This window comes from Drosophila subpulchrella, chromosome 2R (genome assembly GCF_014743375.2).
Source record: "Drosophila subpulchrella strain 33 F10 #4 breed RU33 chromosome 2R, RU_Dsub_v1.1 Primary Assembly, whole genome shotgun sequence".
NCBI lineage: Eukaryota > Metazoa > Arthropoda > Insecta > Diptera > Drosophilidae > Drosophila > Drosophila subpulchrella.
Genome location: NC_050611.1, coordinates 7532512 through 7557986, shown reverse-complemented (window position 1 = coordinate 7557986; position 25475 = coordinate 7532512). Strand labels below are relative to the sequence as shown.

The 25475-nt window shown below is 42.9% G+C and overlaps 3 protein-coding genes across 5 annotated transcripts; 2 read left to right on the top strand and 1 right to left on the bottom strand.

Annotated features, from left to right (window-relative positions):
* Nucleotides 1-96: 96 nt before the first annotated feature.
* LOC119550909 (nephrin) lies at nucleotides 97-25474 on the bottom strand. Of its 3 annotated transcripts, none has more exons than XM_037859900.1 (12): nucleotides 15107-15311; nucleotides 5785-6312; nucleotides 5458-5628; nucleotides 5076-5366; nucleotides 4506-4805; nucleotides 4116-4406; nucleotides 3751-4053; nucleotides 3409-3693; nucleotides 3054-3335; nucleotides 2156-2958; nucleotides 1687-2070; nucleotides 97-1376 (listed from the first exon to the last, which is right to left on the bottom strand). In XM_037859900.1, the coding sequence occupies exons 1-12, from the start codon at nucleotides 15177-15179 to the stop codon at nucleotides 1368-1370; spliced, it is 3720 nt and encodes a 1239-aa protein (XP_037715828.1). In that variant the 5' UTR covers nucleotides 15180-15311; the 3' UTR covers nucleotides 97-1367. The 3 variants fall into 3 exon arrangements, with proteins under 3 accessions (XP_037715828.1, XP_037715826.1, XP_037715829.1); XM_037859898.1 differs by having other exon boundaries at nucleotides 1687-2091; nucleotides 15107-15310; XM_037859901.1 differs by lacking the exon at nucleotides 15107-15311 and adding an exon at nucleotides 25095-25474 and having other exon boundaries at nucleotides 98-1376; nucleotides 1687-2091.
* LOC119550910 lies at nucleotides 17595-18213 on the top strand. The gene is made up of 2 exons (XM_037859902.1): nucleotides 17595-17750; nucleotides 17815-18213. The coding sequence occupies exons 1-2, from the start codon at nucleotides 17688-17690 to the stop codon at nucleotides 18112-18114; spliced, it is 363 nt and encodes a 120-aa protein (XP_037715830.1). The 5' UTR covers nucleotides 17595-17687; the 3' UTR covers nucleotides 18115-18213.
* On the top strand, nucleotides 23372-24043 carry LOC119550911. Its single transcript, XM_037859903.1, has 2 exons — nucleotides 23372-23495; nucleotides 23552-24043. Exons 1-2 carry the CDS (start codon nucleotides 23430-23432, stop codon nucleotides 23819-23821), a joined length of 336 nt encoding a protein of 111 aa, XP_037715831.1. The 5' UTR covers nucleotides 23372-23429; the 3' UTR covers nucleotides 23822-24043.
* Nucleotide 25475: the final 1 nt, after the last annotated feature.

Sequence of the window (25475 nt, the reverse complement as noted above, 5' to 3'; positions counted from 1 at the left end):
AAAAATTTGTAATTTTATTCAAATATTTTTTTTCTTTGAAGATACAAAAATTTGTTGTATTTTTTATCGTTTTTGTTGTAGATTTACCACTTTTTTTGCATTTTATATTTTAAATATTACATTTAAGTATTTACTTTATTTAAAGAAACTTTATTTTATACACGTATTTATCTCGTTTCTTCCTCCTTTAATTTAAATGCAAATGCGGTTGAAGTCAAATTTATAATTAACATGTTTATTGAATTTGTATTTATAGAGTTCTTTAGCTTAATTTTTGGCGCTCACGCGTGCATGCATCAACTTCTTTATCATGTATATAATTATTGTCATGCATGATAAAAAGAAAGTCGCTGAATGCTGTAAATATTTTTATTTTGAATATATTTTTTATGTCTCGGTCCTTAGGTCTAGCAAAAGTCACACTTAAAAATACTCATATAATTGAAGTCGCTATTTCGTTTTGGTGATTTCGAATCGGGGGTTCGTTGAAAGTCGAACGCTTACGCTTTTCGGGCCTGGTATATGTGTATATCCATTTATGTTTATGTTTATAGTACGTATGTTGATAAATATTGGTATGTCCTATAGCTTAAACTTGAACAACTGCTAATGAGAGTGAGTCACGACTCGCCAGACTCGTAATATATTTATGCTAAATGCTAAAATGCGTAATTCCTACTACTTAATATCGAAAGACCTTACTACGAATTAATATTTGAGAGTGTTCTGTTGTTCTTTTCCCTTTTTGTTAATTTGTGGTGTCTACTAAATGCTGCTGCTTCTGCCGATGTTCGGGTTGTGGTGGACTAAAGTGGGTGGAGGGCAGGCATTTCTGTAGAACGGGGTTGCGCACCTGCCCCGTGGCCAGACCAATATCCCATTTATCCCGGGGCCCCCCCCCCCCCCCCCCCTTAAATGGATGGGGGTTTTTCGGGGGCCCCGAATCGTTTGGTCTTGCTGGCGGACGTTGGGCCTGCGTGTTTCCAACTCCGTGTGGCGGTGGTGCCAACGTCTCCAGAGCTTTGGGCACAGGTACTTATCACAGCCTTCGAGCGCCGCATGCAAATGTCTTTTCTCAAAACACACTCAACATGGTTTCTCCATTTGCGCTCCGTAATAATCAACGTCATATAGTAATAATTACAAACGTAAAATAAAAATAAAAATCCAATAAAACCAACAGCAACGCCATGGCCAACAACCAATCGTAACCAAAAGACAGTCCAGTTTTAGATACGTGTTCTGTTGGGTTCTCAACTTTTTCGTGTTTTCGATGGTGATTATGAATGATGTATGTCAATCAGTCTAGCTGGGTTCGGCTGGCTTGGGTTGGGTTGTCTGTCGCTGTCATTGATGCTCAGCACGGCTTAGTAGGTCTGTGGATGAAAAGAAAGGAGGGCAGGTGGAGAGGTTGTTAGAAATGCGATAAATACAGGTTGTTTTTAACAAGCTGTTAATGATCGGGGAGTGGGAAGATCTTGATATTGATCTGGATTACTATGGGGAGCAGCGTTCATTTCTAAATATTTCGTTTCCATAATTATATCAAAATTATAGCGTTGGTAGGGGGACTATCATAACGCTGTTATTAATTCTTTGGGTAGGGGGACTCCCAATAGCTCTATCTGACGTAATATTATATTTTTCCCATATTGGAAACTTATTATAATCTGTTTTTCAACTTACCACCGGTGGATAGGACATGTACTTGTCGCTCATATTGAAGTATGATCCATCTGCTGGCGGCGCGGGCGATGGTGAGGATATATAGCTACCCTTGATCACCAGCGAGGAGGCGGGCGATGGTGATGGTATGTAGAGTCCGTTGGAGATCAGCATGTGATCATCCTTGGAGCGCATCTGCATGCCCTCGATCATTCCCGTGGCACTGTTCCGCTGACTGTGCCGCTTGGGATTGGGCAGGGTCCGGGTGAAGTCCGGATTGCAGAGCGGATACGGCGGGGTGCACATGGAGCTCTCCTGGTACTTCGGCGGATACGCCGTCGACTGGATGATGTCCACGTTCTCCACGAGATAGGTGGAGGCGGCAGCCTTCTTCTGCACATCCGCCTGCAAAGCAGTGATGGGCAGCTGGTTAGGATTTCGGAATAATCGGTTAGATCGGATTAGTGGGTTAATGGAGTCATGCTCTTACCTTGTAAACCGACTGACTGTCATCCTTGGAGTAGACATCATCATTGCTGGGCTCTGCCTCACTCTGGGATTTGTTCTGGCGACGGATGACGAACCAGGCAACCAGGGCAGCATTCAGGACTAACAAAACCATGGCAGCAGAGGTGATCCCTATGATCATCACATTGGGCAGCTCGTCCTTTTCGGTGTACTCCGCCGAGTGGGGCTGGGAGCCCTTGCTGAGGGTCAACTTGATGTCCGGCATGAATTTACTGCCACCCGCCTCGTTGGCAGCCATCACGGAGAAGTAGTAGGTGGCTCCGGGTTTCAGGCCATCCAGGGATATATTCTGGTGTCCCGGCTTGGCGTCCACATACTTGTACTTATCCTCGCCGTGCTGTTTGAGCCTCAGCCGGAAGTAGGTCTGCATGCCGCCATCGAAGCCCGGTGTCCAGTTCAGTTCCACGCCCGTGTCACTCACATTTCCCACCCTCAGCTGGAGCGGAGCATCCGGTCGCGAGGGCTTGCTGAACTCCAAGGTGGTACTGGCCTGCCCCAGGGCATTCCGCACCACGCACTCGTACTGCCCGTAGTCATCCGCCGAGGTGTTCTCGATCAGGAGTGCTGACTCATAGTTGAGGGTATCTACCTGGCGCTCCACACTCTTGAACTTGTTGCGCCGCTGCATCTTGAGATCCTTGCCATGACGACGCCAGATGAAACTGGGCTGGGGAGAGGCCAGGGATCGGCAAATCAGCTGGGCTCGCACGCCCAAACGGGCGGCATAGCGGGTATAACCAGGGGAGTGGTCGATTTCTGGGGCAGCTGGAAAGATAAAAAACATATCAAGCAAAGGTTAATTACTCTTATTTTTATGGGGTAATATACATTCAATTAAATCTTGCTGTTAGACAACTTACTTTGCACCACCAGCAGCACGTTTTGCGCAGCGGGAGCTCCTCGCTGGTTGTCCACGATGCAGGTGAAGTTGCCTATGTCGCTGCGCTCCACGCTGGCGATCTGCAGCAGGGCGGTTCCGTTTTCGAAACTGGAGATGGTGCGGGAGGCGAGGTCGTAGCCATCGCGAGACCAGCGCACATGGGCGGCCTCTAGCGGACGGGCCTGGATGTGGCAAGCCAAGACTGCCGGTTCGCCGGCCACAAAGCTGCGACCCTCACTCACCGCTGTGATTGTGGGGGCATCTATTTGGGGTATGAGGAAAGAGAGCTCCGTTTTAGAGGGGGTCAGTTCGAGAGCTTCAGGGGCACTACTCACATTCCACGGCCACATGGACCTCCAGCAGAGCGGTGCCCTGGCTATTGAGCGCCTCGCACATGTAGACACCCGCATCGTTGCGACTGAGACGACTGATATTGAGACGAGGTCCGTCGGAGATCAAACGCTGGCCGCTCAAACTGTTGCTGCTAATGGGCAGGCCGTCCTTGGTCCAGGTGTAGCTAATTACCATTGGGTTTCCGCTGGCCATCAGCTCCACATGGAACGGCGCCCCCTCAACGCCCACAAAGGTATTGCTCTGCGAGGTCTCGAACTTGGGGGGATCTGGGGGATTTTGCTAAGTTAAGATCACTAAATTTATTAAACTATCCTTCAACTTACAAAGTATATCCAAGCTGATGGTTTCGTGCACACTGCGCTGCAATACCTCATTGTGACTCTGGCATGTGTAGATGATGCCATCCAGATCCTGGGTTATGTTCACGTACATCTCCAGTGTGGACACCGAACCTCCCCAGAGACCGGGTCTGTTGGCCAAGTTGAGACCCTCGACGGGAATGCCATCCTTCCACCAACTGATCTTGGCCGGGGGATTACTAGAGCTAGAGTCGCAGACCAGCTTGGCTCGAATACCAGGCACTAGATTCTTGGGCACCACACTGATCTTCACCGTTTCGGGAGGAACTATAATCGGGAAAAAACCCTTTAAGCTTATATTCCCAAGCCAAGGCAACCCCTCTACTTACAATGAACTCCCAATGTCTTGGTGGCGAAAAGAGGTATGTCAATGGCTGCATTCTGAACCTTACACTTGTAGATGGCATTGTTGTCGGAGGCGTTGACCAACAGAGACATCTCAGAGGTGATTTTACTATCCACCAACTTGGAGGGAGCATTGATAATCTTATCGTTTTTGTACCACTGCAAAGTGGGTGGGGGATTGCCGCCAGCGGAGCTGCACTGCAGTTTTAAAATGGATCCAGAGATAAGAATATCACCGTCATTATAGCCTGTCAGCAGGGGTGGCGAAGGGGGGTCTGTAAGAGGAATTTATAATGCCATTCATAATTTAATTAGAACCCTCAAGTGGTGAATTATAATTGTTGATATGATCAAGGGGTAGTTGGTAAACGTACACAGGACATTCACGGTGTGTGATCCCACCACATTCTGCGTGAGTTCCGTGTTGAGGGCGTGGCAAACGGCAATGAAGGTCCTGCTCTGCGAGTCGATGGTCAAGCTGATGTTGGAACTGCTAACCCAGCCACCATCGGAGCTACTGGTGGTCTTATAGGTGCTGTTCTCCAGCGGTCGTCCATTGATTGACCAACTTATACGGGCCTGGGGATTCGAGGGGGCAGTCACGCAGCTCAGCTGCACGGAATCGCCGACCTTGGCCTGGTTGGCGCCGCTTAGATAAACGTCCTTGGGGGCATCTATAGGAGTAAGAGGTATATTGGTTGGTCATCCTGAGTAAATATTATTTTTGCACTTGGGAAAACATTGTATACAAATTTATATTATTATTTAATACTATGACATTTTGTTTGTCTTTCACTACTATACACTGTACGATTGGCGGCATAGAGCCGACCCCTGATTAAATATCATGTTATAAGGTATACTTTTTTTCTCTCTGCATGTTCTTTTTGGCTTTTCGGTTAAGTAAATATGCTTTATGGCTTTGCTGTGCCTCGGAAACTTACACAGGACAGTCAGATTGAGTTCGGCGCGCAGGGGAGTTGTCGCCAGCAGATTCTTGGCCTCGCACACCAAATTAGCCCCATTGTCCTCGGCGGCGGCGGTGAACTTGTAAACGTTCTCCGACAGACGGCCCGAGGTGCGTTGCGGCGAACTGATGGCCACGCCATTCCGGTACCAAGTCAATTGGGCCGGGGGATTCCCGCCGCGGCTGCGGCAGGCAATTTGAACTTCCTGGCCGCGATGCAGGCTCTCGCCCTGCCTGTAGCCCTCAAAGAACGGGGCGCCGGGAGGATCTGCAAGGGAGGGGTGGCATAGGATTTGGGATTAGGAACTTTGCCCGGCACACACACAAAAGGGCCCGCGGGCCATTCAGGATGCACTTACAGAGCACGGAGAGCTGCACCTGGGCGCGCATCGGCACATCGGGAGGCAGGGCCTTGTGACGGGCTTCGCAGGAGAACTCCTTGTAATCGTCCTCGGCGCGGGGCTGCAGGTGCAACGTGGAGCTGGTCGTGAAGCGCTTCGGGGCAGTTTGATTCACCGAGACAATGGGAGCTACATGGGGAGAAAAAGTCACCCGAATTGGTAGAAAATGGAATATTAGCTTTGAATTTTTAAGAAGTTTAATAGTGAATTAGGAAGGAGATTTTATTATAAATTTATTTATATCTAATTACTATTTTCTGTACATTTCTAAAGACGAAAACTCACCCGTGGCAACTGGAACTTCGCCCTGGAACCAGACAATCTCCGCCGCCGGATTGGCATTTTCCGCGATGCAGTGCAGCGTAAGGTTCTGGCGCTCCTCCACCTCCACGCGGGCATTCCGGGCATAGCCCTCGATAACGATGCTGCTGGGGGCGGCCACTATGCTCAGCTTGGCATTTGCCCGGATGGCTGGGTTCCCAGCGGCCGGACCCACCTGGCACTGGTATTCCGCGTCGTCCTCCAGCGTGGCATTCTTGATCTGAAGATTATAGGCATTCTGTTTGGCATCCACCAGCACCGAGTAGCGGGGGAATCCCGGAATCACCGCCGAGAAGCCCAACGCAAAGCCATCCTTGGTCCACTGGACCTTTCCCGCCCGGTTGGACACCTCGCAGCGGAGGAGGGTATCGGTGCCCTCGAGAATTTGCAGATCGTGGGGCGTTAGGCGAAACTTTTGCACGGCCGGGGACGCCACCTGCACAGGTGGAGTTGGAGCCGTAACTGCAGCCATTCCGTGGGAGATGGTAACTGCTGCACAGAGAGAAATAAATAAAATTTTTGGTTAGTGATTTTGATAATATATATAGGTTCTTATGGGGATTCAGACGTTTTAATGGAATATATATTGTAATTAACAAAAGGATCTACAATAAATATTTTAAATGCCTCATACTAATCAGTATTCTTCCAGCATAGTCTTCAGGACTAAGCCAATATACATTTACTTCAACTGAATAGGTAGATTTTAAAAATGTTTTTGATATAAACCAAATCTGTTGAGGACATAAACGTTTTATCGATTAATTCGAAGATATTTTTCTCCGTGCAGAATAAAACGAGATGGAAAGGAAATTCGCATGGTTAATCGGCACGTTCGGCATTTGGGCACGTAGTTTGCCAAGTGCACCGGCAATGGGAACAGTTCAATTGGCATCGAATCGACATGGATGTCGACCTGTCAGGGCCCAGAGCTGGCATCGGAATCAAAATGGAAGTCGGAGTCAGATGGCCACGGTTACCCAGTTTAACGGCCCACACATAAAATACACATTACTTAAGCGTAAGCCCCGACGACGTCGCTCAGTCACATCGCACTAATTTGGAACAACTTCTTTTTTTCCGATTCAGTACGATTCAGTTCGATTCGACTCGAAATCGTTTCGTTTCCTTTCCGCTCACATGTGTCAGCCGGGGTGGGGGAACTCAACTCTCAGGCTGTCATTGAGACATGGATGTATATCTGTCCGTCGATATCCATCGGTCTTTTCTGTTCTCCGCACAGTCGGTTTGACGCTGGATCGGCCCACACCTAGCCCGAAGTAGGTCTACATCTACAGCTTGCGGCTCATTAGCATTAAAATGCCTTGAAGAAACGACCCGGCCACGTTCGATACCAAATTGAACGGCCTACTCACTCGGGGTTTTGTATTCGTATGATGGTAATAACCCTATGTGTGTGTCGCCGACCTAATCAGCATTAGAGCAATCTACATAGGTATATAAAAGCATTGACAACTCACGCACACTGTCTCTGGGGAGCTGGGAAATCGGTACGGAACCTAAACGATGTGTGGGTGCCAGAGAAAGTTCCATTTTTGGACCCTGGTCAGGCAATTAAATGCGAGTTTATTATAATAACCTGCTGGCAAATAATGCGCGATTAATCATTTCTCCCGCTTGATCGAACTCTTATAAATTACCCAGCTAAAGACAACTGTCCCCTTATCTGCGATAAATAATTCTAGCCCAACCTCGACTAATGAATTAGCCATTTATCAAGCGAAAATCTTTTATAACATTCTTATTTCCGAACCGATTGAAACGGGTTTAATTAATATAATTTATTTTCAGCGAACATTGCTCAATTAAACTGGTTTCGGTGCCACTGTGCGCTGCGTGAGGTGAGTCTTGGCCACAAATGGTCGGACAAATAGACAAAACAAACGTTTCTGTCGTGGACTTCATCAGCGGATTAATTGATTATTTGTCTGGGAAGACAACGGACAAGATGGTCTTGAAAGACGTCGGTGGTTGGGGGTAAAAGCGGATATAAATTGGTCAGGGCGGAAATGGGCAAAATGTGGCCAATAGCCCCATAGCCCACCCACTTCTGAAGTTAGTCATTCGTTTTGAGGGCGCCTCAATTTGCATTCTGCCAGCCAAAGTTCAAGCAATTAAGCCAAGCGACAGTTGACCAACTCGGCACTGCCAGAACATTTCCTGCGGCAATTAACCAGCGACGACGACGACGTCGAAAAAACAAAACGGCAACAAAAAACAGCACAACTTGACAGGTTTTTGCACTGACAATGACGACAAAAACAGAGAAAACTGAGACCCGGCCCACTGCAACATGCATACAACTCATTTAGTGTCATTACGGGAGGAAGACGGGAAGATGGTAGATGGGTTTATGGCTATATGGCAACGACTCTGTGGGTTTATGGCCGAGAGGGCAGCGAGTCGGCGGCAGGAAAGCCACCCCGCTGGCACGAAGAAAAGACAATATACTGAGGGTAATTGTCACACATATGCAGGCCAGAGCCAGGATGGCCAACAAAGAAATCCTTGAAGTGTGACAGTAGGAATAGGAAGCAAAGAAGCAGTCGAGCTGAGGAAAAGACTACAAAACACACACTCTGGCTGAGTCAAGTAAGTGCAAAGTAAATGAAAGATGAGCAGCAGGCCAGAGGCCCAACCGGTTTAGCATTTCATTCATGGGTTCCCGAACCCCGAACCCCGAGCACCGAGCACCGAACCACATGTATCCGTCGTTCTGGCCAGTGGTCAGTGGAAGTTAGGGGGCCCAGGGCCCAGGGGCAGCTGTAATTGTCAACGGGTCCCACAAATTGTACGCAAACTAAACTAACTGCTTAACCGCAAAGCGTACGTCCGTATTCGATGCCAATGATGATGATGATGATAATGTCGATTCGGGTCTCCCAGGACTTTATATGTACTCTTACTCCTGCTTCTGGCTTTGCATGTGCCTGCGGCTGAGCCTATGCCAAAGCCGATTCCTGGCCGCAAGTTAAGTGAGTGTGCTGGCCTGCATTGGCCTCAAAAGCCTGCTAATAGTTTTCGAGCTCTGCAGGTCCTGGCCGAAGGACCCAGAGATGCCTGAATCCCCAAGTGAGTCACGCAGGAAGTTTGAACTGCATTTGGCTTACAGCAGTTGTGCCCTATTTTCACTTTCGCAGGGACTTGCTTTTTAAAACACAAGAGAGAACACAAAAAAAGGGGATGTACATGCATATTCAATATTTTATATCATCATTTACCCACATTCAAAATGCCATTTATGTTGTTTTATTCCCACAGGATACACACTGAATGCGTTATGTTTGAAACTGAAGTCGTACTGCAGGCTTTTGGTATATACAAATTTTTTATTGCGGTTATACCTCAAATATATTATATAATTGATCTTGAGAGTTTACAAAAATTTACAAATTGATTTAAAGTTCATTAATAATTAATCATTAATCAATTGTAAATTCAATAATAGTTCGAAAACATATATTGTGGGTTATGGAGCAGATGATGATGTAGTTCATATTAATTTCAGGACGTTTAAAGAACAATACAACTGATCTATAAATACAATTTTATTTATAAATATATAAATACAATTTTTTTTTAAAACCCAAAGACGTTTAAAAACATTATATGTTTAATCCGATCCTAAGTTTGGTGGCACCCAAGATGAAATCGCCATTAAGATGTTCGCTCATCTCTGGCGTGAGTGGTTACGTGTGGCAATGCCAAGCGAAGCGCAACGCCGGATGTCGCACTAATGGTCAACGCAACGCACTCGAAGGTCCCGGCCCGTTTTAGCCCACTGCCATTCGTTTTGGCCCTCTCTCGCAGCCACCGCCATCGACTTGGTGTATCGGGCCTAGAAGGCCTGCTCCGCTGGCTGGCTGCTTTGTAAGTTAAACTATCTACAAGTCATTAACTCATACAAAGCCAGCAACTGTCGCAGAGGGTGAGGCTGTGAGGCTGCGAGGCTGTTGGCCTGAAAGGCTGTGAGGGCCAGAGACACAATCCAGAATCAAGAATACAGAATCCAGAATCCAGAATAGAGGATCCGGAGTGAAGTGAAGTGGCCTGGACCAACGCACATTCGGCCTTTTGTTTTTCCTCTTGCGCTCCTTTTTTCCTGTGTTTTTTCCTTATCGAGACCAGTTTCCAGTTTATTCGCTCACGCTGCCACTTTCTGGTAACTCCAGCGCGTTAATGGAAAATATTGTGGCATATCACAGGAAATCCGGTGAGGTTTTTTCCTTTTTTTTTTCGTTTGCTGTTGCTCTTGGCCCCTCGTTGTTGTTGTTGTGCTGTTGGTTATATGGTTCTGTGCACACTCCTTTTAGCCGGCAGGACACTTAGCCGGCATCTACTCGCTTTGACAAAATTAACGGGCACATAAATCTCCTCTCTGGGTTTTGCGGCTTTGCGTTATAAATTTAATTAAATTTTTTTCTCCTTGTGTACTTTATCTGCGCCTGTTAACCATTTTTTGTTGGTTACTGGTTTTACTGGTGCTGCCTGCTAGCTCAACAAATGTCTTTTATTATATTGATTAAAGCGGCTTTGGTGTGTCAAATTTGTTGTCAGCCATGTTAAGCGCCGGCAAAGTGTTTCGAATTGTTTTAAATGGCAAGGGAAAGGATTTCGGTGCGGCCATAACAATTATTTTTCACATGTGCTGTGGGCTGAGAGATACGGAGACAGCGACTTAAACTTGGCTAAATTGTGAGCCAAGCCGATTTGCAGCCGGCACTTAAGCGGTTTTTAGCCACCCTAACTGTCTGTGCTCATGGTGATATAAGCCAGATGGATATATAATTTAATTATTTAGAATTGTGAGAGTTTCGAGGAAAGTCCGTTTAAGTTCCAGGAACTGATGGCTGAAAAATTGCGATGCCAATTCCAGATTTCAAGATTGGATTCTCAAGAGGTCCCGTCGGAAATACTTCGAAATACCCTCACCTTTAGCCCAGTTATCTCTGCCCATCTCACCGAAACCCCAACATTTGGTGGCCAAGTTTATTGCTGACCCAGAACCGCCTTAATCATCACTCTGAACCCGCATACCCTATCTCGAGTGTCACCGACCAGGCATTTAATGTGCGCCCTGGGCACGCTTAATAAATTCACAATAAAACGCATTTGAATCGCGCGAATCGAGAGTGAGTAAGATGTTGATGGTGGGTGGGGATGAGACAGTATTAACGACCTCGAAATGTTTGTTTATTGTTGTTGGGCCCCCAAGCACACCCCCCCCCCCCCCCCCAAAGATCCTAAGGATGCTCGCAAATTGCCGCATTACCGAGTCTCTGTCTGGCTGCTCAGTGTGTGTTTGAGCACTGATTGAATTATAAAATTTGCAGCTGAACAAATGTGGCCTGTCCTGGCCAATATCAAATGCCAAGAGCCCAGGCCCCATCGACGTTAAACTAATCAACTAATTTGCTATGAACTTTGCGGTCTGCACAAATTGGAGCGTCCAGCCAGACCCTCACCGATTCCATTTGGAGGCATTAACATTAATTATTTTCTGCTTCATGAGCATTTTAGATGAACACGAGTTCTCGGGATGGAGATGTGACCCCACGACCCCAAAGTGCCGACCCTCCCGCTTCGGGACTTTCATCTTTCGTTTCGTTAATTAATACAAAAATGTTGCCCCTCGGTCGTGTCAACTATTTTTTCGACTATGCGAAGGAATATTTTCAAAATTCTTGCCGCACCGCAGCAGTAAATATTTTTCCAAGCGAAATCGAAAGTATTTTGCGGCCTGGCTGGTCGGCTTGGATCTAAAATCTGAATTTATAGCCGGGCGAGAATTCGGCAGGAATGTCAGCTAGAACGTTTTATTTAACTTTTGCAACTAAAATGCTACCCGCACAATTTAGGGCTTTAATAAAACCATAAAACAAGCAAAAAAAGAAACATATCGAATGATTAAAAACCCTGGTTCAAAATGAAAGTATTTTCGGTGAGGCGGGAAAAATAAAAATCAATTTTTCTCGACGGTTGACTATAATAAAAACGCAGGGAGAACAGTAATAGATTTGATGATTTTATGACTGTAAGCCACTCCGGTTGTCAATCCGCCTCGTCCAACCAGTTTTGTCAACTGCCAAATGCGTGGGTTGAGAGATTTTGAACACCCACAACGCAGGGCAAGCAACGAAAAATATACGAATTTTATTAGTCATAAATTGAAAATCATAAAACCCCCTTAGAGCACCTAGCGTTGTGGTCTATGAAAATAAATTAGTCACAGGAAATGGGATGAAATGGAAAGTCTAGGCGGGGGCCGGGGGCCTCCTTAAAATATGCAAGAAAATATTATTTAGCTGAGTCTCGTAAAACTTGGTGGGGTGATTTCCTGCAAATGGTTAAACTTTTGCCACCATGGAAATTAATTTTTTTCTTCTTTTCCCCAATATCCTGGAAAAGTTTTCAGATCTCGAAACTCTCTGGGGAGCCACCAGGGGCCTGGGGTCTCTAGGCCGAACCCACGAACTCGGAGCGGCTGTTTGAATAAGAAATCTAGCTGGCCAGAGGTAGTAAAAAACGGTCCAGCAATAGACCCATAAAGAAATCAAAGCCAAACCAGTTCAAGAGGGGCGAACTAACTAAGAGAGCCGTCGACACAACCTACGTGCTGTGGACAGGTAAAGGAGATATACACTCGGATATGTGAAAAAAACTACGGGCTTATGAATGGTAACCGCCATATGAATGGCTTTACAAAGACCACAAAAGACGTGGGCTTTGCCTCAGTTCGCGGCGCATATTAAACTGAATTTAAATTTAGCTGGAGCGGTGGGTAAGTATGGGTATGGCCAACGGAGCTGCATGTATATAGGAATGGTAGGTATATCTGTCTGGTCTTAGCTTTTGCGAACCCAAAGCACGCACCTGGCTTTGGCTGCTTTCTTGGCTTGAAACGGCTTAGTTTAATGCCGCACTGAATTGGCCAACGACGGCGATCGACGACGGCTGCACTTGTCGCTTGGCTGAAATGCCAAGACGGAGTCGATTGCACCGATGGCACCTCTTGCACCTCTTGCTCCTCCAAGCCCCCAATCCTCCAGTGCAAATCCACATCCATCCATTGCATGCCCCTGTGTATGTGGCAGCTGCATAATTATAATGTCTGGGCCCCGAGCGGTACATTGGCTGACTCGGCTTGTCGGGCCTGTCTAGCCGAAAGGTCAAACAACATATTTTTGCCGTTTTTATTGACGCTCTGAACTTTGTTTGCGAGACAAAATTAGTTTAGTCAAGTCTCCGAGTCTTGTGAAACTACTAAAAAACAGTGTTCATTAAAATTCAATGTGATATTTGAACGGAAACCCATAAACCAATTCATAACTATGCAAATCCGATTTTAAAATCAGCAACATTCAGCATTTTCCAGTTTGAAACATTATAAATTATGTATCTTTAACGTATGTAAGTCTTAGAAACCAAAATTGTTTATTAAAAATTCAAAAGGATATTGGAACGAAAAGCCCATAAAATTATATGCCACATAAACTCATCCACCGTAAATACAGCATTTGAATAGCATATTTAAAATTTTCTTTTATATGTATTTCGATGGGGAAATACAATTTCCTCTATTTAAAATATTTTGCAAGTATAATCAATACACATAAACGATCGAGTTTCGTACTATTTGTTTTGGCACCCGCACACTTTAGGCCAGGCTTAAAGTTTTCTTTTTGTTTTTGTTAGGTTTTGTTATGTTTTGTTTAATTTTATTTATGTATGCAGCCCAAAACTTGCTGTTGACTGTGGGACCGTGTGTTCACCCATTTGTTTTTATAAAGCTTAATGGTCGGCTGATTGCCGGGCAAAATGTCGGTATTATCCATACTTTTGTGAATAAATAAATGTGTTGTTTCAAGGATGCGTTCATTAACTTTTCGAGATTTATGTAGGCAGCGTGTGAAAAGATGCGGGCCAAACTCCAACACCGATGCAATTGCCAGCGGATCCCATTTGAGAGCCAACACAGATTTTAATGGGGGGACATAAAACCCATTTTTATTTTGCACTTTTGGCTCATAATGGGGCTGAATGTGGCAGCTAAACAGAAACAAAAAACCTAAAAAGAACTACAAAGCCAGTCAAGCGTCAAGCGTCACCAAAGAGCCAGAAATTCAAGTTATCTGGCGGCGTTTTAGAAACTGCTCGGGCATAACGTTCGACCGGCCACAACTTCTCTCTCGAAAGTTAGATAATCGAGATACCGCTGCATCGAAACAAGCCACTATGCCCAGATTAATGGCTGCGAGCTGATTAGTTTGAGGCCAAGACAACTGGCAGCACAAAAGGCCAAGTCGATGGGCCGCAATTAAGCAGAGACAACGCCACATGGTGCTTTGTGTTAGAGTCCCAGTTTAGTCAGAACATGTAAATTATAGATAAGCTGGCAGATTGTTCCCCATGCTCTACATGCCCAGCAACCAAAATGTTCATTTGTCAAAATTAACACTGCTGTGAAGCCGAATCAAATCGAATCAAAAATGCCGCCAGCTAAAGGTAAATCCACTCGAGAGATCTTAGAGCCTAGGAAATTGGGACAAACTGATTACGGGCCAATCTTGACTGAACTCCCTATGAACGGTTCTCTTGGGGTAAAATATTCTTGATTATCTGCATCTCAAGAACTAAATAATTCATAAAATAACACTGATACTGTATCACACAGTCTTGTACATCGCTTTGTTTTCTTCCTTGTTATCTACACGAAAACATCGGTTTCCGAAAACTCATGTTCCTAACAATTTGGCATTCTCACACCCTCATCACTCATACGGCCTGCCGGTTATTGTCATTCTATTAACTCTGAGCGATACCATCAATCATCTTATTTGGGGGGGACTCCATGAAAAGTTCGTTAGTGCTAAATATTAACTTTACATGCCTGGCATCTGCAACTGAAAATTGATATAATTCTCACATTGACGCGACTCGTTATTAATTCAGTTTTCACAAGTATCTCGCTTCTTTTTTTCTATATTCTTTTTCTGTTTTTTTTTTTTTTTTTGGGCCAAGAGTTACCGTACACTTTTGTGGGTTTTCGACCACGTCCCTGGCAGTTTAATTGAGGCAACACGAGAAAATGAGAAAAAATAACAAAACAAAAAGATACAAACAACTGACGCTGTTCGAAAAACCGGCTTAGGCGCGCCAGTGTGTTTGTGTTGGCCATCCATCATTATGAAATGTTTGCCAGTGTGGGTAAGTGGTGCACCTGCTCGCATTTCGACTGGAAGCCTTTTATAGAGAGGGGCCTTACCAGGGGTCTTCGGAGGGGAACAGGTCCGGTTTGGGTCCTCCTTCATTGATAGTTTCGAGTGCAACTTTCGCATGCGCAAAGTTGCCGGACAACATATGCTGACCAGATCGGATCCGAATCGAACCCCATCTTTTCAGTTCCCAACTCTCGGATCTCAGCTCTTAGCTCCCAGCTCCCAGCTGCTGCTTCTGTTTTTGCCGTGATTCTGGGTCCGTCTTGCCACCAGATGGGTATATATGGGTATATACTTATTTTTTGTGCGCCCAGCGTAAGTTAATATGACTTGTAGCACGATGATTGCTTCCTGTGCCGCAGAGAGCGGGCAACTCGGCTTGAAAAACCCGCTGACAGGCAGCGACATCGGCGGAGCTTCATCAGTTCGACTGCCTCTTTTTTTATGAATGAAAAATCGCTGTCGCTTCGACTCTGGCCATCTCCCTCTACTGGCGGAAGTTATAAATTAATTGAGTAAATATCGATTCGCAAACACACACACACAGATATCCTATGTCTAGGGCTTGTTAATTGGCAGTACTTGATAAAAAAAAGAGACTCACAAAACACAGAGCGTTCAACTCCAGCTATTTGCATAGCCAAATTGGCTGGAGCTATTGGAAATCGAGTTAGGAGCTGTTTAGCTGCCAGCGTATCGTATCGCCGAACGAACGAGATTAATGACCATAGAAATCGCATATTCAATTGCTCATCGAGTATTCCCATTCGGCTTTGATAATTTATTGAGAGCGCTTCAGATGAATTTTTATGCTTGCCACCGCTCGGGGAGCAGCATTTCGTGTAATTCGGAGCGCGTTTTACGGCACTGCTTTTATGGCACTGCCAATACGCTTGCCGTCAACTTAAGCTAAACTTTATTAATTACCAGACGGCGTTGTTTGCCAATTATTCACTCGTCCTCATAAATCGCTCCACACAGCGATGTTTGCAGGCGAGAATTTATGTCTGAATGGAGATGGTTCTTATGGGTAATATACCATTAATTGGTAAGGGGATCGCTTTTGTGTCTCTCTGTAATCTTTTCAGATTGGTTTCTTAAGATGCATTAATCGAGCTAAATTGTTCTTTGTAGAAAAGGGCTTAATTGGTTCTCTTGGATTTATTTAAAAAATCCATGGCAACCTAAAGAAAAAGTATATCCAGTCAGTAAGTCTAAACTCAAACAGGTGTTATAAGGTCTTAACCATGCGATGCTTTTACCTATAGCATTGCTCTCAAAGCCCACTTAACTCTATACTTCAATAGAGAAAACCTTTGGCTTGCCAACTTCGCACGTTACACATCTTTAACCCAATATTTTTTTATACTCGCCTGCGGCAACTGTATCTTTTCCAGATCTGAGAGAGCGCGTCATGCATAATTGCATATATCAGATACAAACACGTATATTTTGCAAACACATACTGTACAGATGTTTGTATATTTGTTTGCTCGTTACTGTCGCGTCATAAGGAGCGACAACAATTGCTGTTGCTGTTGCAGTTGCAACTTGTTTGGTACCTGCCGCTGCCGTTGACGCCACCTAACTGTCAACTTTCTTTTTTCACCCGGGCTCATGTAATTACAGTGTACCGGCTGTGTGTATGTGTATGTGTAAGTTTTACTTGCATGCAATTAGCATAAAAAATATCAACACAGTTTGCATTTATATAACGCTACAAATTATGCATCATTGAAGCTGCCACCGCAGCAGCAAACTGCAATGACGTTGAATAATGACCGAAAATGCAATGGAAACCCGGCTGTATCCACACCCACCACCCTCCTACTCCCCCCAACCCCTCCAAAGTGAAGTGGCAAGCTGGCAGTCAACAGTTCGCCAGCGGAAAACAGAAAACAGCCAGAAGGCCCAGACACCGCAGCCTCGACTCCATCTGCATCTGCATCTGCATCCAGCTTCAGCTCCATCCTCTCCTGGCCAAGACTGGTTTGGGGGGGGGGTCTTGGCGGTGATGTAGGAGTATCAACTTGTACCCGACGTCATCGTGGTAGGTGCCACTGACACCTTACGCACACCCACTTCCAAACAAGCTGCTCGTATCTGCAATGGCAAGCCAAGTGCAATGAGCTCGTGCTGACTATAAGATACAACCAATATAACCCTAAAGCGATGACAAAAAACCAGAGAGATTAGCCACAGCTCCATATATTTTCACCTAAATATCTACAAGACTTATTACAATATATCAGGCATTTCAAGAAAACCAAAACAAGTACATTTAGTTGAAATTAAATAGGTTATATAAATAGTAAGTAAAACTTTAAACAAATAGTTATGGTCAATTTACAACACTCCGTTGGTAGTCATTTATTAACGCTGATTATACGTAATAATTTGGAATTATTACAGATCTTGTTCAGCAGCCCTCAAAAGGACATTTGCATATTTTAACTTTGTAGGCATTTGTCTAGCCATTAATCACTGCATAAAGAGTTTACAGAAAATGTAGTTTCTATCACGAAATGTAGTGTTCAAAAGAATAATAAGCCTAAGCTAAGTACAAAGACTCAATGGAAGAACGTATAAAAACTGGAGGAATGACACCGAATCGTATCAGTTCTCAAAATGAAAGTATTGGGTGCCTTGGTTATCTTGATGGCGCTCGGCCCTTTGGCCTCAGCTATATTCGTAAGTAAAGCTATCTTTTCTCTTTGTCATACAAATTATAAGCAAATTCTTCAATTCTAATCAGCAAAAAGTAGCAAATGAGTGCGCAAAAAAGGGCGGAATCACCCCACAATTTTTTGAAAACTATCCCCACAGTTATCGAGTCAAGTGCTATTACGCTTGTCAATTGGAAAAGCTTGATTTAGTTGCCAATGGAGTCAACGAACCCGACTTGTCCGTACTAAATATAACCCAGGAGAACTACGACAAATATGGTAGAGTGATAAAAAAATGCCTGAAGATAACAAGTCCCAGTAACAACAAGTGTGAGCTCGGATTTTTGGTATTCGAATGCCTTAAAAAGGACATCGACGGATTGCCTTAATTTTACTAAATTGGTATTAATTAATTGGGTCTCATCCCGTTTGCATAATAAGTAAATTATCCTTTTTGTTACAAATGTTCGAATTAGAATGTTATTTAACCATCAGCGTTTTTTAAATATATATATGGTTACCTTAAATGGTCTAATTTTGTTAAGCTGTTAAATTTCATTCGACATGTGATAATATTTGAAGGTCATGCGGTGAGTTGAGCTAGAATTGTTAGGAAGACTCACTGCAAAACACTGATCGTAATTAGTTTACAAAATGCTCTTACTAAGTGTCTTGATTCTCCTGCTGGCCAGAGGACTATTCTCTTCTGAATTTGTAAGTTACAGAAGGCCTATTCCCCAAAACATTTTCAGACCAAAAAAGCAAAAAATGAGCTGTTGAGTCACAAAAACAACATTGACAACGGATTAAAGTGTTTTATCCATTGCATTTTGGAAAATCAAGAATTTTTTTCAAACGGCAAGATCATTCGAAAGAAGCTTTCGAACAGGGGTCTTTCGACAAATCAACAGAATACATGCTTGGATATTCAGGATGACAACCGATGTGAGCTGGGATATAAATATTATCAATACATTGAAAATCCTAAAAACCTAAGTAGTTTACTTTAAGAACTTTCGCTCAAGGATACTTGAATACATCCCTTAAGAGTGGGCCCTTCATTTACGCTCATGCATATTATTTTCTATTTTGCTTACTTCTCTGACCTTTTCTTTTTAAAGCCTGGTGCGTGGTATTCTAATTCTTCTAAGCTTATATAGGTGAATTTCTTCCAGTTGTTGTTAGTAGAATTGCCTTGAATCAATCGATGCAGCACAATAGTCTAGCTTATTGTATAAATAAGAGAATTTTATTATTATTCACAAAGAGTGATACTAGAACATTTGGTTGTTTAAGGTTTGATTTTTACGATTTTGATCATCTCTCTAAAAATGCCTAATGTCTAAAAATTTATTATTTTTAGAGGTTTACTAGGCCACAAATAATAATGTAATTAGAAAATACAGAAAATTTAGTTTTGAACACGAAATACGATAAGAAAAGTGCATATAACGAGTTTATAAGAAGAAAAATATTTACATTTAATTTTTAAGCTGACGGTAATGCTCCGTTTAGTATTATTTATCAAAATGAAAGTATTGGTTGTCTTAATTAGTTTAATGTCCTTCAGTCCTTTAGCCTCTCTTATATTCATAAGTAAATTTAACTTTTTTCAGTAAAAAAAAAATTAATAGATTAGCTACGCTTTATTTTAATGTCAGTTTTCTATATAATCTTATGTTTAAAACCTCATCTGTAGTGTAAAGGCCTCGCATGATTTTTGAACAGTCTAAACACACTATAATTTTATTTTCATATCGAGTAAAATGTGTGCAGTATTATTTTTTTGGGATAATGGCAGAACAAAATTCAAATCGAATTTCCTTTTATTACTTTACCACGAAAATGCGTGTGGAAAACCAGGCATCGTTTTTAGTTATCTTGGTCCTTAAGCTAGGCAAGGAACCAATTAATCAAATTATTTGGCTTTCTCGATCAAATATCATCAGGCATAATACCTAACTAATCACAATGGGTCTTATAATCAGAATTGGCCATGATAGGCAACGATAATGATTCGACATAAACATAAAGTACAACAATATCAATTTCACGACTCTGGCTTATCGTTGTTCATCCTTAGAAATCCGGGTGGTGTTCCATGAGTGTGTAGATACACATGCAGGAACTGGCGGCCCTGCACCACCAACCCACCACCCCACAACCACCGCACCACCATCCCCTGCCGATGTGTGGCACGCATGAATAGACAGCAGCCGAGCTTTGAAAGCGCATTCGCATTCACACTCAGGCTGGAAATCACATTCTCCGGCGCTGGGTTTTCACTCACTTGACGTGCAAAGTACTGCAAAAACAAGAAAAAAAAAGCAGCATAAAAACAGAATATGTTTGTAGAAAACAAAAACATAGGAAAAACCAGAGGAAGAGCAAAAAAATTGGTTCAATTTAGCACAAAGACGAGACGGAGCGTGGGGGAACTTTTCAGCCCGACTCATCGCATGGGCCTATTGAAGACCCGGCCCTCCAGTTGAGGAAAGCAAACAACGCCAACTCGTTAGCACAAATTTCAGGCGGGCGAGAGAACGAATTGGCGGGGAGTGTCAACGCCTTTTAAATGGGCAGCTTTTTAGCTTTTTTCGGTTACAATGGTTCTCAGACCACGGCGAAACAGGAAAAGCCACTCCACTTCACTCCCAATCCGCACTTTGTTCTCGTTCTGGCCGCTGATACTTTTTGGCAAATTTTCATAAACTGTTATTTATTTTTACTGCACAAAAGAAAATGTTTTCTGCCAGCGCAGGAAGAAAAGAAGTTGCTAGCAATTTTCTGCTGCTTTTCGCTGCTCATTTTCGGGCGGAAGTGAATTTGCACAAAAAATAATAAGGAACATGTTTTGCGCTTTTGACCAAAAACTGCCAGCCCAAATAGAAATGTTTACACCAACCAAAAAATAAATACTGCTTCAGGAGGAATTCAGTTTATGGAGTTGTAGTAGGGGCATCTGGGGGAGCGGGAAATGTGCATAAGCCAACTTAACAACAGCAAGATGGCAGCACATTTTGTATTTACATAAAAACAAATGACCAGCATTTTGTGTTTGGGGTCGCAACTTTGTGATCAAGCCGAGAAGGGGGAGATCCAGGGAAAAAGTCCGGGATGGAAAGAGATGTTCACAAATGAGAAGGTACGACCGGGGGTTGTAATTATGCGGCACTTTCCGATGCAGATGCAGGCTGATGAATGTATATGTACGAGTATCCCAGCAAGGAATGCACTTTTCTTGGGAAAAAGTTGCAGACATGAGGTGGCAAAAATTCACCTTTTTATAGGTGCTACTAAAGCTGCATTGGATGATCAGATGGGGAGTAGAGTGCATAGAAGTAGTTAAAACTACTGCCAAGAACACTATCTTACATGGGATTTCTGTCCAAGTGGTATAGAAAATATTTAAAACAAAATGGAACATACCATACAATGTGTATTATTATAATTAATCTCAAAGGTCAAAACACATAATAAAAATATTAACTATAAAGTACAGAACTAGTTCTAATCATCTAGTGCCTTGTACGTATCATTTTGTGTCGGAAAATTTTAATAAGTTCCTTTGCTTACTATAAAAAATCATTTAAATGTTGATGGCCCAAAAATAAATATTTGAAGCGAGCATTAAAAAACATTAAAAAAATGAAAACAATTTGGAAGCGGAAGCATAGACTTCTTTGGCAAGACTTAGACATCTTCACAAGTCAAGTTTCTAAATATTATAAAAGGATGCTACTGCACCTTTTCCTACTTGTACCAAAAATGAATAAAAAACACAAATGCACTCCTGTTTCTCCTTTATGCTCAAATATTCAATTTTCTGGCCCACCAAAAAGTGGAAAATATGAAAAGGATGGGCTCCGTAATGAGGCGGGCACTTGGACCTGAGGACAGCTTGGAATCCATCCAAATGGAGCACATACATCACATCGGCTTTCTGTTCTGTGGCCAGAGCCAAACGCGGTCAGTCGGCAGCTTGAAGAGCTGCCTTATGTAGGCTAGTACCAACATCATTTGCTCTTTATGGCTTAGAGCTCTCGTACGCAACCCCATAACCCGTTCGTCATATAATTTGCACTCATTTTTTAACTCCTTTCTGCCTATTTTTTGCTGCTTTTAATCAGAGCAAGTGGCTTACTTGCCGAGTGGTCGTAGTTGGGCAACACCGATTAGCCTGGCCCGGGCTTAAGCCGTTGGTTCAATGCACTGCACTGTACTGAAGTGAAGGATTTATGCTAAAAAGTTGTCTGCTAACACATTTTAGCTTTGGCTGCGGCACTAAGCCAAATCGGGTTCTAAGTCCACTCTGTTTGCCGAGGTTTTTCAGCCCTAATTCAATTTGCCTACGTAAATCGTCTGCGGATTATAAAGCTGACAGTACATATGGACGGATATCTCTACAACGAGCTCAATGTGGGTAAAAGAGATTTGTGAATTCCACTCTCCCCCGGCGCCTAACCACATCCTCAATTTTCCAGTTGTGCTACAAAAAAAAGAGGCCAAATGAAAGAAAAAGACTGGGCATATATGTGTGCCGGCATAAAACTAATTTTGTAGGTTTGCCCCTTGTGAATGAAAATTTTTGGAGTGTGCCTGGGCAGGTGTATTTCGACTTTTAGCAGCTTGCCAACTTCAGTTCCCTTTTTTGCCTTCTGGCCAGCGGTTTCTTGGCGGTTCTTTGCCTTTTGCAGCTTGGCCTGTATTAATTTTCGACGCGTGCAAACCTTGAAGACGGTCTATAAGAATTTATTTCTTGTATTTCGTGTGTACACCGGTCTGGGAAAGGGCAGGTGCTAATGCCACAAGGAAGTCTGCCTCTTGTAATGATATAGCTAACCTGCCAGGGACCTCATTTGCCTCCTCTCTTTTTTGTGGTGCTTCTGTCTTGTGTTATATTTTTTCTTTATATAATTTAAATGGTAAGTGTCTAAGTTCTGGGAATTTTCACGTCACTTCGCGTACACAAATGCGAATAACAATGCGATTAAATTGTATTTCAGAGAATTATGGCAATTTAAGCGGCATAAATTGTTAGTTGGAATTGTTTATGCACAGTTCATTGAGCACTAACATAGAAAATTCAATTTTTAAAGCACATTATCGCTCACCTATGAACACTTTTCCATTGATTTCTGGCATTTACTTTAGCCGCGCTCACTATTCTCATACCCCATTTCACAGCACGATAATCAAATATTTTCAATGCCCACTAATAGATTCGTCATGTTGCATTATAAACCACTGAGTAAGTTTATTCCCCGTGTTTAAGTACTGATACATATATGAATAACCATTAAATGAAAAATATTTTATATCGATTTTTTTCAATTATTATTAAAATTTTTAATCACCTTTATGTTATGTATCCATGTTAACTGTTTCTCTTTATATACAACGTTGTATAGCCATTAAGTTGGTTGATCGAAGTTAATTAAATTTATATGTTATACTAAAAAAAAATATATCGATTTGCTTTTTAAACGCAAAAACGTGAGATTTCATAATATTTCTTTATTCACTGTTATTATAATTTTGATAATAAATACTTGTTATATGACCAAAAAATTTTAATTTGAACACGAAATATGAAAATAAAGTCATAAAAAGATTAGTTTGGAATCGGTATTCAAGCAGCTTTGCGAGAAAACTTATAGATACAAGTTGCCTTTCTGATTACTGATCAGAATGAGTTCTCGAAATGAACAAACGGGCTGCCGTGGTTCTCTTGCTCGTGATCGGAGCGACATCAGGTTATTTTAGTAATGTGAGTAACAATATAGTATTTTATCACCACAAAACTATAAATATCGGATATTCAAGGATGAAAAACTGGAGGAATGCGCAAAGAAGGAGGGAGTAACCACAAACATATTGATAAGCCATCCTAACGATATGAAAATCAAATGTTTTTATCATTGTTATTTTGAAATGACGAAGGTAATTTTAAATGGAAAGGTCGAAATACATGGAATCAAGAATTCAGAACCATGCCTGGAATTAAAAGATAGCAACAAATGTGAGCTCGGCTTTAAGCTAAGTAACTGTTTGCGAACGAACCTGAAGGAATATGAATGGAGGCAATTTTTTTAAATATGTTCTCCCAGAAGCTACTAAATATTCTGGTAAATATTTTGTAAAAAAAATAAAATAGTAAATATAAACTACTGAACGTTCTAGACTAATAAAATAATAATTCAAGCCTTCACTTAGCGCCCCTCAGTCTTCTCCCACCCGATTTCACAATACGCTAATCAAACATTTTCAATGCCCACTAATAAATTCGTCATGTAGCATTAGGAAGACCAAACAAAAGAATCGTGTTGAAACAGATACAGATAGATGATATATTCAACCTGCGAATGCAACATAAACTCTTAACACTCGACAATTAGCACTCGACTTGTACACGAATTTAAAAAAGGAACTTTTAACGCCACACAAATTTGATATGCAAATAGTTTTCAATTAACAGATGAACAAATACCGACAATAAAACTTAAACTATGCGAGACAAAAGCGCCAACTTTGTCATCACAAAAGTGTAGAGAAAAATAATTAAAAAGCGCCCGGTCATGGCAACAATGTTTGTCAGTTAAAGTGCCGGTCCGGACCACTCTATGCCCCTCACCTTTCCATTCTGCAACAACTTCCCCTTCGAAGTGATGGCAAAAATTAAATTATGTGTGCCACAAAGTTCGCCTGAATTATGTCGCATAAATCAAATAAACAGCAGCCGAAGCAGGCGGAAAAAATAAAAGTTGAGGCTGCAGAAATTGTTGAGGAAAATAACTGAAACTGTGAAAAAATTTATACGAAAAACTTTTTGCATGTAAAGGGTGGGTATGGGGTTTGGGTGGGTGGGTGTTTGGTGGGTTGGTTGGCTAGATGGCTGGGTTGTTGCGGGGGTGACGGTGACCCGTGTGTTAAAGCAACACTTGGCTGTGGCAAGAAAATTATTCTCTACATCTATTTGTTGTGTGGCAAAAACCGCAGCGGCAGCAGCAGCAACCGCCGCAGACGTCGTTGACTGGGTAAGCGAAAAAACAAGTGTTTAAATGTCAACGGCAAGCAAACTAAAAATCGCTGGAAAAACCAGCAAGCAGACAAAGGAGTATCTCCCCCCCCGAGATCCCATCCTCTCCCACCCCCTTCCCTCCTGATCCTCTGGGCCGCATTTCATATGGAAAGATACGACTGCCACTGCCACCGAGACTAGGGGACTCATCTTCTTTTTTGCTGAGTGTTTGCTGGCCCGGGCGAAAATGTCATGAACTTTTGCCGCAGACATTTCGCAAGCGGTCATCTGTGAGCTACATTCGTCGATTCATATGTTTTCAATTTTTACTTGCGGTCGATAACTCACCCAAGAGCACGGCAAATGTCAGAGTTATCCAAAACTGCATCTTGTAGGTTGCTCGATTGTTGGAATTTGTTGTTAGATTGCGACACACTCACTCACTCACTTTAACTTGTTCACAGTTTGATTATGTTTTGTATCTCTCGGGTTAATAACAAGCCCCAGCCAATTCAAGGCTTGGCCGCACTTTGCAGGGCACTTCGCAGAACATATTTCCAGCACTTATTTCTCACCAACAGTATATGCGAACTGTCTCAGATTTTGATTCAGATATTATTCAAGTATTTATTTATTTTCTTCGAATATATTCATACGTTTCGGGGCAATAACTTCGCACTCTAAGACCGCTACTGGGAGCCACACCAATGTTTGTCAACATAGACCACG